Source organism: Aptenodytes forsteri, unplaced genomic scaffold (assembly GCF_000699145.1).
Source record: "Aptenodytes forsteri isolate BGI_AS27 unplaced genomic scaffold, ASM69914v1 Scaffold10, whole genome shotgun sequence".
NCBI classification, from domain to species: Eukaryota; Metazoa; Chordata; class Aves; order Sphenisciformes; family Spheniscidae; genus Aptenodytes; species Aptenodytes forsteri.
The window spans coordinates 2,404,393-2,422,202 of NW_008794117.1; the positions used below are offsets into that span (position 1 = coordinate 2,404,393).

Here is a 17,810-nt window from a genome sequence, read left to right on the forward strand (position 1 = left end):
AGAGCTGTTTTCTGAGTTGGAGTAGTAGGGCCTGTGGTCTGAAGTATTTCTATTGCATCTTAGAACATCCACAATATGTGAGAGATAATAACAAAGTGCCGCCTGGCACAAGATACCTACACGGACTTTTAGGGCAAGGGGTCATGTCACTTTGTTAAGACTGATGACAGTTCTCTTGTCTGCAGGTCATCTGAAGGAAGCTCATTACCTAAAATCTGCAGTGATACTCCCAGGGTAAAAATGAGCTTTTAAAGTATATACTGTGTAGCCAACCAATCTACCTAGCAAGATGTAGAACTGTTTTTCACTAACGAACTTATAATTTTTCTTATTTAAATTTTACAGTGACAATTGAAGTGTTGGAACTTAGAAGAAAAAATTCTGGAAAGGTAATGGATAAAGGACAATTTGGTAGAAAAAGCAGCATTTGTCTGAGGTTTCTTTTTATCAGATGAAAAAAATCAAGTTACCCAATTGTTTCTATGACTGAAAGGAATAAATTGAATCTGTTTGACCTATGGCACCCTATGCCAAATTATGCAGAAGTCTCAAGGTTGGAAGTAGCATTAGAATAATGCTCAGCTTCTAATTATTTCACTTTAGTACCTGCTGATTTTTAATTCAAATGAGTTAACAGAAGGAGGAAAATTAACTTACTTCAACACTGGTGGTTGCCAGAACCGTCATCTGAAAAAAAAAAATGTTGTCACAATAAAAAGTTAGCAATTGAATTAAAAGTCTGAACACAGTCTGTTCTCCTGTATCACAGGCAGAACAGAACAATAATAGCCAACAGAAAGAGTTCGAGGTTAAGATCTTCTGAGAAAGATCTTTAACCTACCTACTGTCTGTTCCCCTATATATAGCGAGGAACTTAAACCCCCTCTTTCTCTCACAGTTGTTTCATTGTTTGTTTGTTGTTTGTTTGTTTTTTTTTTAAATTGAGATGTTGGAGTGAGCAAAATAAGTAAAAAAATACCCATTTTTTACAGTGGAGTACAGATCAGCTGTTCTTCTCATGGAATTGTGCTTCTAATGGTCCTTCACAGCTAGAAGAGCTCCTGTAAGGGCTAGGATGTGGCATACAGAAACCCAAGCTAATGCTGGCCCAGATGACATGTCAACTAGTGCCAGCAAAATACCAGGTAGAGGTGGCACGTTAGGCTGCAAATAGGAATACCCATATTGGTACAGTATCTTTCAGCAAAGTTAACTATTGGTGGACAGCGTAGCATGTGACTCAAAAACTGAAGTGTTTAAAGTCACAGAGTGGTAGGCATACCTGTCACCATCATCCAGTAGAGACAGGGTCACCTTCACCTGTCCTTTAACAAAACTACTATTCAGTTTTCAAAAGCACTTTCAACCTTTTCCCATCTGAAACACCCACAGCTGCTTTTTCACCTCCTCTTGCCACTGCTCATCTTCAGTAATAAATCAGTGGTGCCTCATTCCCATCCCAGCAATTCCACATTTCATAAACCAAGAAGCTAGGATCAAAGTTTTTCTCCCCATAGAAGTGTGATGCCCAGTGTAATCATGGACAGTCTTTGAGCAGAGTTTAAAACTATTGTTAATCAAGAGTTTAATATCCACTCACTGTTACCAGATTTGGCTTTGGCTACAGTAACATTAACTAGAGCGTGCACAGAGAATTTTCCATAAGGCTGCCTACTCCTGCAGGCTTTCTGTGCTGATCAAGTCAGCATCCATGTCTGAGATCCTGAGAAGGGTGACTACCTGTCTCATGTTCTAGAGTAAGCAGGAAATGGCTAATAATGCAGAGCTGCATACAGGTGTTGAAGCATATTAGGTCCACATTTGTTGCAGAAAGCAATGCTTAGTCCTCAAATAGAGAACTTGCTGGTCTACAAATAAATATTTCTTTGCCTTCACTTCAATTTCCGATAGCTGCAGATATGTAAGAGAACATGGAATTTCTTATCACAGCAACCAGGGTTAACAAAAGTCTCCAAGCCCTCTTTTAGACAATAATTAGATTCACTAGCAATTTATGTAGTGGATGATGGAAGCCTGTCACTGGTGAAATAGGAGATGATTTTGAAAGCTGTCCTGATGTATACAGACTAAATTAAGCATTCTTAATGCCATCTAACATGACTGACACTAATTATTTGCTGATAAAAAATCGGATTAATTCTTATTTAACAGAAGTTTAATAGATCAACAAGCTGTGTGACAGTTTGCAACCTCTTTATTGTTCCTATTCTTATTTGTAAATTGGGGGGGGGTAAGTTTTTAACTATTCTCAGTTTCTACCCAGTATCAAATAAAAACTTGTCTAGATTGTCAACTGATTCCAAGGATATAACACAACCATTAAGGAAATTGTCAAGTTATATTTGCTTTCCAAAGAGCAAAGAGAATAATACTAAGCTGATCTTGTGGAAAGCTTGGTTGCGCTGGACATCAATTTACACCAGGGTGAAAGAATAGAATATGGCCCTGTCTCTTCCCCCACATGTATGTTTCTTACTGCCCCAGTCAAATGCCCCAGAAGTGGCACAGTTAAATTCTGTATTATATTAGATGCACTAATTATATCAGACCAAATATTATTCATACATGTACATGGAACACACTGACTTCTGTGGGATATATGTGCATCCAAGAACACCATATGTTTAGTAATCTGCACTTTAAAAATGCAACAATTATACAAAAATAAGCCTCTGTCTATTTGTCAATGCACTGCTCATGAACTCATATTTTGGCCCCTTCACCCAGAGCACAAGTCCCACCAAGCAGCACCTCCAGGGCAAGCATCTTCATATTCACTTACCAATATGCTGCAAAGCCAAACTAGACAAAACAACTCACTAGCTGAGATTTTTAAGGCCAGGTCTCTTTAAATCCTTGGTCTCTGAGAGAAGAAGAATGATGCAAAAGGTGCCAACTCTGTATTTGCCTTTGTGATGTGAAGTGATACTCTAGCAACAGGACTCAAACGACTGCAATGTTCAAGAACTAGAGTTTTCTCTTCCTTGCATCAAGATGTATCAGAGCAATTCTAATGAAGTCAAAATTCATTTGCTCATATCAACTGAGATCAGAGGTCATATCATGAGTAAATGACTGCTGTCGTAATGCCTTAGTCATTTTCAGAACGTACAGTTTTGTAAGTGAAATTTCAGGTCTCTAATTCACTGCGTTAAGCAGCTGGGTGTAAAATCATTTACACTGCAGTCACTGATGTCAGAGTGACATCAGTCCAGTCTATGAGGAGGCAGCCATTCAACTTGAAAACAGCATGGGGAGGTGGGGGGTGGGGAAGAGAGCTATTTTTAACATTATACTTTGTGAAATTATTTTTCATAGGTACGTAAGAGGGATAATGCTCTGGAGGACAGAAAACTAGGCTTTCAAATAAATTATTTCAGTATTTACCAAAACTGCAGTATTGCTTTGTTATTTAATCATCCACAGGAGTCCTTTCTTGCTTTACATGCTCTTGGCGTAAGTATTATGCACTAATTAGCTGAAACCCCTAGAAAGCATTAATGCTGCTTTAAAGCTTTACTGCATTGTCTGAAACAATTTTTAATAAACTGGTTGTATTAAAATTGTACTAATGTAAAGTGCCAATGAGCATAGATGTGTGATGAACCTCATAGCATCTAGAAATGCATACCTCTAAATAGTGATATAATCATCTGGGAGACTCATTTACAAATTCTACTTTAACAGCATCTTGAGCCTGAAGTTCTACTTAAAATGGTACAGATCTCCTTACACTTTGCTGATGAGGGGAGTAACTGTGAGGCAGTGTCATGCAGCCTGTCAGAAAATTCAAGACTTTCAGGCGTCTAGATGTTGCTGTATTGAATAACTCTTCATGCAAACAGCTGATAAATGTTTCTGTCCATTCTAGATATTCTCAGTAGCTGTAGAAAACAGTTAATTCTCTGGTTTCCTCTGTATATGCAAAAGTTAATTCCAATAGCATATTCTATATTAAGGGAAGCTTTTTCTAAAAAGAAATGCAGATTATTTTCTATTAAACTAACTTCTGTTAAGAATGTATTTTATTAGCCATCTCTACTTTCTGTCAACTTCTGTGGACCGTTCAGTAGGTTTATAATTGCAAATAACAATGTGTATTTCCTACTGTACTTAAAAATATAGAAAAAGTTAACTTTAATAAAAAAAGATATTTAGCTCTTTTTTGGGGTAAGTTTGCATGCTAGATCACAGTTCACTTGGTTCCCATATATACTGCCTAATAGAATAGTAAAAAAGTTTGTTTGAGTCTGAATTACCTGGTTGTTAAAAATAGTTAGAACTCCTTTCTGAGAGGATGTTACTGTGAAATCCAGATGGGGCACCTTCACTATACCCTTAATCACATCTTGTCTCTTGACAACTGTCAATGACAAAATATTACTCTTCATCTTACAGACACAGAAAATCTAAACAAATAGAACCATAATAGCAAGAACATTTTCTCTTCCTGAAATGCATATTTGTACCAACTCCAAGGCAGTAATGCATTATTTCATAGATTATCCTATACTTGATTTAAATAATCATGTTGCATTTTTAAATATCATTAATGCATGATGGATGTACTATTCTTTCTACATTATTTAAAAAATACGGAAAGACAAAGAATAACTGCATAAATAAATAGTGTGAGTCAGACAAATTCATAATTTCAAAATAATTTAGGAAAATGGATAACTGGGCAAGGCAGCAGTGGAGTGTTCAGACGCAATGAGTTTAGTAAAAAAACATTTTCTGGAACACATAAGAAGAAGAAGAAGCATGAATAATAAGCAAAGACAGACATGAGATCTTATTACTGTACTTTCAATAAAGTGTGCAACATACAGCATCATAAAAAAAATTAGTTTTGGATACAAGATGAAGTATGTCACCTGCATGAGTAATCTGCTGTTTTTCAGATACAAGGAAAACCATGTTTTCTTCTCTCAGCTGGGAAGACAGGGCATCACTTTCTCCTATGAAATAGCCAAAAATCTAAACAAAACAAAATAGAACAAAACAAGCAAAGTGTAACAAATTTACCTCTGGAATATATGTTTATACGTATAAAGTCAAATATTTATCTGACATTTTTATAATTTAATATTCTCTGAATAAGTTTCCTAGTGTTATTTGCCTTAACCATTAGCTGTCAATATGACTTTAGATTGCTAAGATCTGCTACTCAGGCACAATCTTTCTTCAACGTTTAGAAAGAAGCCGGCATACACAGGGCTTCTAGGAATAAAAACCATCTAATTGATAAAGCTGTTAGTACAGCTTTGCCTTGTAACGATTGTCGGTAAATAGTCATCTTCAATTTCCTTTTTCCAGTTTTACCTACTTGTGCTTCCTCAGCTAGACCTCAGCTAGAAGAAAAAATAGTAAAAGGCAGACAAAACAGATTTCTCTATATTTATAAACTGAGAGATTCAAAGTAGCGTAGTGTTTAGCCTACACAGAAGAAGAGCTTTTACATAAAGCTATGTAGATTCCCATTTGCCTGAAAAAAATTGAATACAAAGTCCATTTTAAAAATTCTTTTTCAGCAGTCTCCCTAAGCCTGGCAATGTTCCATTTGTACTGATCATGATGGAGATCCCCAGTCAAGATATTCAGGTAAGTAGCTCGTTTCTGTTACAGGTTGTGACAATACTTCAGCTGAAATGCTCTCCAAACCCCAAGCTCTGTACCCAAGAGTAGGTTAGTCATTTCCTCAGAAAATGAGTTCAGCCCCACTCAGCCGTACAGATATTTTTGAATCTCCTTTCTCATATTATGGACATTATATATACTCACTTTCTTTCATGAGTTCTAAAAGCAATGGTCCTTTGGATGCAAGACAAAACTTTGCACTTTTTTCTAGTTCAACATTTTTCATGCTATACAACAGAACTCTCATTTTTCTTCTTTGAGAGATTCGGATCTACATCTTTCAAAAAAATATTCTTACACAACATTACTCTTCATCTTTCACTTCACAGCTCCCTCCTTACCATGCACACAATTGTTATCTATCATACATCATCAGTCAATACATCGCCTGTCTATTATAGCCCCTTACATTCCTCTTTCTAGTTTCTTGTACTATCACCTTGTCTTTCCATCCTGTATCCAGACAGGATACAGGATTTAATATCCTAAATTCGAGGTGTATGCTCCTTCTGCAAAGTCATAATAACATAATCTTCACGATATCCAGCATAAATCAAAAAGTAGTAATACTAGTAATTCATACATATGGGCTGTTTTTCATGTTATAGCATTTTCACAGTTGATTCTCACTGTTTTAAGTTCCATCTGAATCCCCCAATTGTTTAGTATTAAACAGAAGGGTTCTGAAAGAATTGGTGTGGCTAGAACTTTATAATGGAGTGTCTCCTCCCAAAATTAAGGATGTACTCTTTCCACTATCATCAGTTAATATTCTTCTAGCAGGTTTCCACCTATAATATGTATAGACAGTGTTACAGAATCACAGAATCACAAAGTCATGAGGTTGAAAAGGACCTCTTGGGATCATTTAGTGCAACCCCCCTTTCCAAGGCGGTTAGCTACACCAAGTTGTGCAGGACCGTCTCCAGTTGGGTTTTGAATATCTCTAAGGATGGACACTCCACAGACTCTTTGGGCAACCTGTTCCAGTGTTTGATCACCCTCATGGTAAAAAAGTGTTTTCTGTGTTCAAATGGAATTTCATGTGTTTCAATTTGAGCCCATTGCCTCTTGTCCTGTCAGTGGGCACTAGGGAGGAGAGTCTCTCTCTCTCCCCTTCATCCCCTGCCCCCCCCGCCCCCCTCCTTAGGTATTTACGCACAATGTTAAGAGTCTTCTCTTCTCCAGACTAAACAGTCTCAGCTCTCCCAACCTTTCCTCATATGAGAGGTGCTCCGACCCCTTAATCATCTTCATAGCCCTTCACTGGACTCTCACTAGTAGCTCCATATCTCTCTTGTACTGGGAAGCCCAGACCTGGACACTGTAGTCCAGGTGTGGTCTCAAGTCCTGAATAGAGAGGAAGGATCACCACATTTGACCTGCTGGCAAACCTCTTCCTAAACCAGCCCAGGATGCTGTTGGCCTTCTTTGCTACAAGGGCACATTGCTGGCTCATGTTCAAAGGACCAAAGGTCTTTTGTGCAGAGCTGCTTCTCAACTGGTCTGTCACCAGTGTATACTGGTGCATGGGACCAGTTCCTTCCCAGGTGCAGGACTTTGCACTTCCCTTGTTGAACCTCATGAGGTTCCTGTCAGCCCATTTCTCCAGCCTGTTGAGGTCCCTCTGAATGGCAGCAGCACAACCCTCTGGTGTATCAGCCACTCCTCCCAGTTATATATTTGCAAATTTGCTGAGGGTGCACTCTCTGCCATTGTCCAGGTCATTAATGAAGATGTTAAATGGTATTGGCTCCAGTATTGACCCCTGGCATACACCACTAGTGACTTGCCTCCAACTGGGTTTTGTATCACTTAGGGGTTCACACAGTATTCTTTCCACCTCACTGCCCACTTACTTAACCCATACTTTGTCAGCATGTCTATGAGTATGTTATGGGAGACAATGTCAAAAACGTTACTGAAGTCGAGGTAAACAACATCCACTGCTCTCCTCTTACCCCCCAAGCTAGTCACCTCATTGTAGAATCCTATCAGGCTGGTTAAGCACAATTTCTGTGATTGCCCCTTTGTAATCCATGCTGACTACTCCTGATCACCTTCTTGTCCTACATGTGCTTGGAAATGGTTTCCAGAATTAGTTGCTCCATCACCTTCACCAAGAACCAAGGTGAGGCTAGTTGTCCTGTACTTCCATGGATCCTTTCCCTTCACCTTATTGAAGATAGGAGTGACATTTTACTTTCTTAAGTGTATGTTCACATTTTCCAGGCAGTGGAGAACAGGCCCTTCACCTTTCTGGAGACTAAGATTTTGGTGAGAGGACTTTTTCTTTAATGATAGACTGACCTGGTATCAGGTCGCTCCTGAGTCTTGACAGGATGCTGAATGCAGTGGTTGGGCTATAGGCCAGTAGCTGCCCTAAAGCCAACAGAGGTGGAAGTTCTCAGTGAGACACCCAGGTGTGTCCTGTCATGCTTCCTGTAGACATGAGGCAGTGCCATATCTGATCTTTTGCTTCTGCCTAGCAGGCAGAACACTGCCCAAAGAAAGGGCATCTTAGAAATCCCTTACAGCTGCATAAAGGGCTTCTACTGACTCCAACATGGAGACAGGGGATCCCAACAAGCCCCACCCCATAATGTCTACCAGAGGTTGACAAAGAGCATAAAAGATGAAGCAAAATGCAATTTACACATCTTTCAGATATTTGCCACTAAAAAAATAGAGCTTTCAAAGTGCAAACTATATTTGGGAAAGAGATGCAGAGGTCAGTTTCCCAAATCATTGATAAATGACAGCTGTTAGACTGTCCAGGATAGGTCTTCTAAATTTTGAGGCCAGTAAATGACTAAGGGTAGATCCTAATTTAACTGAAGAGAAAATTTAAAATTACTTTCTTTTTTTTTTTTTAAATAAAAAAATGTCCTTTGAGAATGGGTATATTGTTGTGGAGACTGCTGGAAACTTAGGAAACCCTCGAACATGGAGGTACTTGAAAAAGAGAAACATCGGGAAGATAAAGGAATAGGAACACGCAAAAGGCCATGATCTTTTAGGTCATGGAAATGTATTTGGAAGATTTTGTCAAGATAAAGAGAGGCCAGATATGGAGAAGTAAATTTGAAAAAATTAGATCTGTGAGAGTAGGAAGAAAGGAACAAGGGGTCAGGGATAGAGTTCTGGGAAAGGGGGGCATGGGAGAGATGGAGGTGATAAAAGAGAAATATCAAAGGAACAATCCTCTTCCTTGACTTTCAAGACTGAGGGCATGCTCAGCAGTGCCAAAAGCAGCAGGGGAACTCAGAAGAACCAGGATGAAATACAGTCCTTTTAGAAAAAAATCATTAGAAAACTGGAGCACAGACATCAGAAACCATGATGGCTATTTAGGATGTTACAGAAAGCAACTGTTATCAATGACACATTTGAAAAATTAAGTGATAAAAAGGAAGCTGAAGTAAGATCAAGGCTACTTACATTGTTCACAGGGGGTAAGTAATGTTATATCCAAGTTGCAGTTTACAGATGTGATTTGTCTTATATAACTAGTAGGTTAATGAACATAATAAGAATGAATGTTATCAGGTAAGGGAGGCATATCTGTCTCTTTCACCATCTCTCTCAAACAACACCTGGTCTCAACTAGAATACCCAGAATACTTTCCAGTCTTAAAAGGCCAATTACCATTTCAATAGAGTTTTCAAGCATGTAAAGGAGCAGATTTGCTTCCCCCCCCCCCCCACAAAGAGACAATTAATTTAAAAGGAATGAAAAGGCTAAGGAGGATGAGAAAAGCAAGTGGGACGTAGGCTGGTCAAGTGTTAAATACAGTCAACTTAAAAAAAAAAATTAAAAAAATTTAAAAAAGGAAGAGCTACAAATATGGGTGGAAGAAAAAAAAAGGTCTATGATCCTCACCAGTAAGTAAATGTGTACGTCTTTGAACGTCAAGAGGTGAAAAAGGGATGAGGAGACTTTAGAGCTGTAGTGCAGCTACACGTACAAGCCTGTGGCATAGTCAGAAGAACAAAGAACACTGGCTTCATTCCTGACATTAGTAACTCTCCAGGATTACCTGGACTATTCTGAAACTGTAGAGTTTGTCAGAGAAAAAAAATTAAAAAAGACCACCACGTAATATGTAGGATACAAACCAATCCCATTTTATTTTATTAGAACCCATTCAAATAAGCCTGGAAATACCTGTTTTGATCCAATCACTACAGATAGGATGTTACCACAATTACAGTAGATCAAAAACTGATGCTGAAGTTATGGTTGATGTAAACTGGGTTTAGACAACAATCAGATGATCAATGCAATGATTATTCTGTATCAGTGTAAGCTAAATCTGGAGAATTCCAGGAGTCGTCAGTTTTCTTAATTCAGCTTTCAGCTCTTTATACACTGCCTACCTGTAAAACAAACCTTATCCTTTTGCCCTGAAAGAAGCTTAGATTTATGTTCCATAGTGTATAGATAGCTTGTAATACATATCACCATCAGATTTCTGGCTAAACAGAAAAAAACCCCAAAAAGTGAAAAATCCACTGCAGCTTTTCAATGCAGTATTATATTTCAAACTGTGCTGGATAAGGCCATGTCAAGGTAAAGAAATCAATGTCAGACTGAAGTTGATTCAAATAGTCTGATCTTTGTTTCATAACTGAATTACTACTTCCATCATAGATGAATTTCCAGTTACTTTATGTTAAATATTTCTCCCCACAAGAGAAAATAAATAAAAAAGCATATTAACACTTTAATCAGGATTATTCTGAACAGAGAAGTAACAAATATTTCTGTTTCACTCCCTACGGCAGTCAATATAGTCTCATTGATATCCATCTTCTACGTGAAATGCGTGCTTTTTTCAAGAAAGTTTATACATAAGGCATTTTAAAAGGCTGTCATCAGTCAGCTCACACTTGGTAAAATTTGAGGAATGTTCATAGAAAGGGTTCTGGGGAATTTTATCCCAGGCAAATCCCACACAGATTTCATAAGGAAACTAAAAGAGCTTCACCTCTTTTATTAGACCCCATACTGCGCGCGCTTGTGTAATTATGTAACCCAGGTAACTAGTCTGATTGCATTGGAAACTCAAGTAAGGTTTTGGAGTAAAAGATACTCACTCCAGTAAACAAACAGAGCTTCCTTCAGTTCTCTTATAAACTAATGAGCCTGAACATAATTTGCTACTGTTCTGCTTCCCTAAACAAAGGACTGTCAGTCTGACAGTCACCATGAATTCAGAAGTACTTTTCTCAACTGGTCCCTGTTTCATACCCGTAGAGCACCTTACTCTATATAGGTTATGTGTTTAGCTTGCCACATCTACACAAGAGATTATGTCACCTCTCTCCAATCCCATACAAAAAGCAGTGAGAAGTTTGAAATGAGGTAGAGAATTTTGAATAGTACAAGAACTTGACTAGTGCTGTAATGACGCAGTACGTCAGCATGTCTGATGGCAGCTGGCCATTTCAAGAACTTAGCTTGTATATCATGTACCAGCAAATGCAGAAATGTCTTTTTCTCCCCCTATTTTTAGAGAGTTTCAAAGAAATGCTGAGAAAAGCCAGGACTTCACCTTTAAGCATCCTCTCATGTTGAAAGGGGAAGAAAGGAAGAAGGGTGACATGCAAGTAGGAGACATGCAAAGATAAAAGTTTTCAGATTTACCTCTCACAAGTTGCATTTAATAATAGAGGAACTGGATGTGGCCTAAAGTTCTATCTGATACAGAGAGCTTATAGGCAAATTCACTAGAAGGCAGTTACATGATGTTTGATGTCCTCTACAGCTGACTATTTCACAGATTTCCCCCAGGCCCTCCTTGAAGAAAATCTTTAATGCTTGACATAAGCAAAGTTTGTAAGTAATGTGGCATTGTAAGTAAAAACAATGTTAAGGTATTAACCAGAAATGTTCCCATATGGAAGCTTATTAAATTGAAAGGACCGAATACACTGTTTTTAGGATTGTATTAGGAAATTACTTGATAGGAATTGTTAATAACATGTAAAGACCAGGTGTTGGGTATCTTCAAGGTTCAAATAATAACATGATGTTCTAGTGTAATGTAAAATGGAAATATGCTAATGAATTTATAGTTCATGCCACTTGTTAATACCTTGCCTTATGGCTTTAAGTCCAGCAGGGACTTGCCGTGTATGCAATGCCACCTGTGCTATCACAGGAAAGTTACTGTGTGCTGGAAGTTATGTCCCACCTGCACAATTCTGTCTTCACATAGAAAACAAATAAACAAACAAAATCTTGTAGTAACGTATGATCATGACTGCTTTTGATACAGATTGGCTCTAACAATGTAAAAATCAGTCATTTTTATAGAACAGTTGCTTGAAACACTATCCATGAGAAATACTTTAATAAAAGATACTCTTCTAGAGCCAGTGTTCATAATTTCTCATAATACATGAAAAAAAAAAGCACCATGTTTAAAAGAAACAAGACAAAGTACTTTTTCACAAAATGTGTAAAACTGTGGATGCTATGGAAGTATCCTTTTTAGGTGGGTTCAGAAGTAATTTACAAATGGATAGATTAAAAGTCCATCAAGGGATACTAAACACAGAGTGCAGTTGCAACTCTGGCACAGAAAATCCTTGAGCTACATGAAGCCAGAAGCTAGGAGGGTAAACCAAACCATTTCATAGTTACCTCATTCTTACACAAAGATTTGCTATTTACTGCCATTAGAGACAGAAAAATGGATTACATCTCACCCATCTACAGACTCAAATAATACATACAGAATTCTCTGATTAAAAAACTCTCTACTAAAATGCTGCCATACCTCTAACGCTTCACATGTAAAGTAAAGGGAAGATTTATCCCTGTGAAAAGGGGAAGAGGAAGGAGAGGAAGCAGAGGAAAGAGAGAAAAGAGAGGAAAGAAAAGAAAGAGAGGAAGCATTTCTGATGGTTTAGCTAAAGATAGACTTATTCTCAGAGTACAAATTGCATACTGTAGTCATAAGAGATTTTGCATTTTGTCAAGAAGCCTGAGGCCAATGCATATCACTGAAGTAGTTCAGGAGAAGACCTGGATATACTCAGGCTCCATGCTCCAGATCCTGCTGCCTTGTCAGGAATCTAGTATATCAAACTTTGCTTGAGGATATGCAGTTCTGGTAGACAGCTCAGTGCTCTTTCACAAAACAAGCAGGAAAAATGTTTTTATTTAGTTAGGTCATGCTTTAACATGTATTCATGTGCATCTATATAATAGGCTCAAGGATCTTGGTTCAGAGAGAACAGAGACCAACTTCCTCAACTCATGTAAACCAGTGTAGCATAATTAATGTTTAATAAGAATTTTGATTTGCAAGTTCAGCTGATGTACCAAACAGATAGGGATAGGAAAGAAAAGTAGTTCACCTACAAATAAAAATGTAACCTACCCAGGCTTTATTGAATTCATTCTAATTAACCTTCCTTATCAGACCTCCAATGGCATGCCTTTATAAGGACAGATACCTCTCAGAGTTGGAAAGAGTGGAATAAGAAAAATCATACATATTTGGAATAAAAAATAGTCTTTCTTGCTGGAATTACTGGACTGATTTTGTAACCAGCACAGTATGAGCAAATCTTGCTCTTAAGAGTCTGCCAGAATCAGCAGCATGGACTCTCCCATGTGTTAAGCTGTTTTGCATGATATATTTAGAAGTCTGAAATTAGCCAGAGATAGTCAGCAGAAAATCCAGTACAGGGAATCTCTTAGCAAAAAGTTTGTAGAGACAACACTGTCATTTGCAAAATACCCACCTGTTTATACACATGAAAAAGGGGGGAAAGGCAGGGCTCAGCAAAGGTCTTCCATACTTAATCTTTCACTGACATGATGGCCTGAAAGAACTAGTCCTCACTCTAGTGAAGTAATGCCTCTAGGGATTATTTTCGTATTTACAACTTACACTTACATTGAATACTGATCTTCTGATGCTCAAGCTTCACATTCCAGGTTTTGGCACTAGGAACATAGGAATTTTCTTACTTAAACTAAAATTATAACAGCATAGGGCACAGAATAACACGAGCTAGAAAGAGCTAAATTTTACAATAATACAAACTCCTTCAGCTCTCAAGGCACATACCAGAATGGATATCACCACTCAAATTTCACAAGAGAAATTCCAAAGACAGATTTTACCCTCCTATCTTCAAATGTCTTCCCTGGAAACTTGCATTTGATCAACAAATGGACACATGCAAGTTTCTAAATTGTTTACTATCAAACTAAACATGGAGCCTCTTTCTTTCTCAACTTGTTAAAATTAAACATCACTTCTTGAATAGGATAACATAGCAACAAGTAAGGTATTCTAAGCCAGTTCTTCAATTTAGCTTTTGTCTAGATCAACCAAAACAATATATTTTATCTAATTTTCTAGCTTCAAAGGCATATCTGTTTTCCAAATAATATTTTTTTTTTAAATGAATGGCAGGCAGGAAAAATAACAACATGAAAGTGCCCCATTATGCCATGGAGGTCATGAACAACAGACTCACGAACAGCACATAATCAAGAGCTTAATACTGTTACCTTTTAAGATTCCAATTAGTTGTTTATATTTAATAAAGTTTTAGAAATCCTTACCTCACACCATTCTGTCCTTGTATCAAGGTTGTTGCTAATCTTCCTGAAAAAGGCCTTAACATTATGATCCTTGACTTCTGCACCAAAAAGTGTCTGTGTGGTTGTATAGAACTTATCATAGTCTATCTCATCTGTATGGGAGGAACAATATCCACAGAGTTAAAAACTGGCAAGGTACAGCTTCCTTCCTTATTCCCCCTACCTCCTGTTTTATTTCTCCTTCAATATCAATAGCATGCAAGTTCCAGCTCCTCACACTGTATTCACTAAAGCATTTTGGAAAAAAAAAAATGTTCAGTCTTAACGTTCAGTCTTTTCAAAACCACCCGATTTGCAATATATGACAGGAAACAGATAGATAAAAGAATGGGTGAAAAATTCTCACCTCTTCTTTCTTCCCTTACTCTCATACCGCAATTCTGGTTTGTTGATCTGAACCTGAATGGTGTCCTGGGATAAAGTTTATCCTTTCACGCAACAATAGCCGCTTGCATTGAGAAAAGCAAAACTTCGCCCTCATTATTTACAATTAAGCAACTGGATTTACATAATTCATTGGGTCTGTGCTTTTACAGATCACTAGAAACATTGCATCGTGCTAACCTGTATATGTGGCAGCCCTGCCAATTATATTTTGTGAGCAATCATCATAGCATTATAATTTGACCAGAAGTCCTAACAGGAGGAGAAAAGCACTCTCATAGCACAATCTGCCTATTGCCTGTAAAAGTCAAGAAGTCACAGTTTGAACATTAATTTGAAGTCTTTCTTATAGTCTTGTCTCTATGACACCTCCTCTCCATATGAAAATTACACTTTTCCATCAGAAAGAGTATCTCTTACCATCATCTTCAATATACAAGCCTAATCTCTCCTTTGTCTTCTGGGTTACCGTTTTTTCAACTAGTTTCTGGAACTGCTTCAAAGCATTCTTGAAATCTGGCACTTCAAGAGCAGAGCAACTCTCCTTATCACAATGCTTCTTTTCAGACATCCTTTATTAACAGAGGACAAGGTAAGAGGGAGAGCTCTTCTTACAGCCTGGTCCAAGCCCTGTTTTGCCCCTTAAATCTTAAACTCCCACGAGTTCACATGAGATGCAGCTGCATGACAGGTATACCAAGCACTACATAATAAAAAAGAGGTGATTCTGGCTTAGCATCTCAAGCTGGCAAACATACTAGTGAACAGTTGATGTCACAGCCCCCCATTACATCACAGAATCCTACTCACTGGGCAGCCCTAGGTCACAAACCAGGATCACTAATAACCTGGCATGTGAGATTATTTCATAGTATCTCGTGCAATTGGTGGTTGAACAGGCATGAACTTTCTCACTTCCAGAGCCAGACAAGGATTTCATCATGGTTCAATTCTGCTACAGCCAGCACAGCTTTAGCAATATGAGATCACATTCTCCAGTAAGAATACACCTTGGAGACCAGCTGTTGCAAGTTTATCATATCTTTCAGACTTTTGTACTGAGGGAGGAGGAAGGAAGATTATACCAGTTATCTCTAAGTTTCATATTGTCTTCTTACGCTTTGGATTATTTTCAAGTTTTCTGCCAAAGGCTGCACACCAACTAACACAGTTAGGAACAGCTGCAATTGTGGATTCCCTTGGATCCACACATCATTTGGTGAAGAATGACAAAGCCAGTTCTCCATTTATATTTGCTGTGACAGGAGAAGTGGGACAAGCCTGATGATATTCTAGCATGTGCTACTGCTGCAAGACTCGGCCAGGGACCTCAATCTAGGTGGGGATGCCTGCTTTTAGAGTAGCAATAAGAGCATTTTACCAGGGATGTTAAGTTATGAATCATTATTCATGTACTACAAAGAGGCGAAAGACATCCAATTCAGTCTGAAAAGAAATAGAAAAGCACTTTTTGACAGTTCTTGGGACTAATATTGAATGTTTGCTTCCTTAGTAAATCTATATCCATTTCTTGAATATATGCCTTGCTGTCCTCTTTATTGCATTCAAAATCCCTACTCAGTGAACTAGAACTTCCAACCTAGAAACCCAATTACCCTGCAGAAACATTTTTTTAATTGCATATATCATTACGATTGAGATTGCAAGAAATCCACTGATGGAGTGGTAGAGTTTTAGTTATTTTCAGCTGTCCAATTACCTTTCCCTTAAGCTCTTACAGCCATTCAAACTCCCTTTACTTGTCTTACTTAACTTCCAGTCAAGTTACCATTTCTTTCTTTCTGCTAACATACAACTAATGAGCCCAGAGATTAAGTATTAGCTCTTAACATGTGCCTGGCCAAAGCTCAGCTATATGTCTTACATGGTTACTGTTTTGAAAAGGATCTGCATTTAACTTGCACCTAAGTTCAGTCAGGATCTTAAAGTCAGAATAATCCTATACCAAGGTACCCCAAGGACCTTTCTGGTTTTTGTTCTCAGGGCATACTTAAACAAAAGCAGGATGAGGCTATTCAGAAAGCAAAATTGCAGCTACTGCTTTCTTTTGAAAGTGGCAGCCCAGAGTGCTCACTGACTAATCAATATCCTCCCCAATGTCTTGAGGTCAGACAGAATTTTTGCCCTGCAAGAGCACTAGTCCTTGTGTTATATCTGTGTTGTCTTTCTATCCCATCGCATCTAAATTATTTACTGAATAGTGGAACCCTAGGGTATTCTACTGGAGTGGTGGAAAAGTGAATTTATTTTTCCTCTAGCTGAGAGAATTGAATCCAAAACTATCCCCTGAATGAGTAACGCAGTGACTACTGAAGAAAGGGTAAGTACCAGTTCTTGTGGGAATATTCTAAAGAATCAAGCTTCATTCATTCTTTGGAAAGGAATGATGTAAAAAGTTGTGTTCAAAGAATAGTTCAGTGCAGTGAATTTTAAGAAGGAAGCATTTTGCTGAAAAACAACGTGCTTGAAAAAGGAGTTTTACAATTTGCACCTGTGATCATCAGTAGTCTTCTATTGACTAAACAGTCACAGTTTAAAAAAAAAAGGCTATAGGTATCTGTAATTAATATGTTAATTACTTTGGATCATGTGTCACATGATCTATGATCACAGATTCTCTGCATATGGAAGCTAGTTATCTTGCTCAGGGTTCTGTATTCTATGCTACACCTCAGATGATCAACTTTCAGTTCCTACAACCCTTTACTGAATCTGACCCCTTATGCTTGATAACGTTTTGCAAATTGTAAAGGCTTACCGTTTTTTGACACTGCCAAGTGAGGCAGTGTGTTCTAATGTGAAGTCAGAAGAACTGTGTTCTTGTGGATCCGCCATTTCTTCTTTCTTGGTAACCTTATCAGGTTGCTAAAATCTACCTGTAAAACAGGAACAACATCCCAACCCTAAATTAGTTCCTTTAAAGTATTACTAATCCTTATAAGTTAATGTCTACATTTTATGTGTGCGATATCTGCGGTTCCTGTCGTATCACTACAGTATGCTGACATTAAATTCTGGCACCTTTCCATTTACCACACTACTCCCATGCCCGCTGCACATTTACATGAATATTATTAGCATAATAAATATAACTGAACTGTAACTGAAGGTG

At 38.0% G+C, this 17,810-nt stretch overlaps 1 protein-coding gene across 1 annotated transcript in view; it reads right to left on the minus strand.

The window, feature by feature from the left end:
* Nucleotides 1-15,248, minus strand: part of WDR64 (WD repeat domain 64) — an 87,871-nt gene extending 72,623 nt beyond the window's left edge. Inside the window, exons 1-5 of the mRNA XM_019471221.1 lie at nt 15,098-15,248; nt 14,255-14,385; nt 4,899-5,001; nt 4,281-4,384; nt 658-687 (exon numbers count right to left, since the gene is read on the minus strand). Coding sequence (XP_019326766.1) covers nt 658-687; nt 4,281-4,384; nt 4,899-5,001; nt 14,255-14,385; nt 15,098-15,248 — 519 coding nt within the window. The remainder of the gene's footprint in view (nt 1-657; nt 688-4,280; nt 4,385-4,898; nt 5,002-14,254; nt 14,386-15,097) is intronic.
* Nucleotides 15,249-17,810: the final 2,562 nt, after the last annotated feature.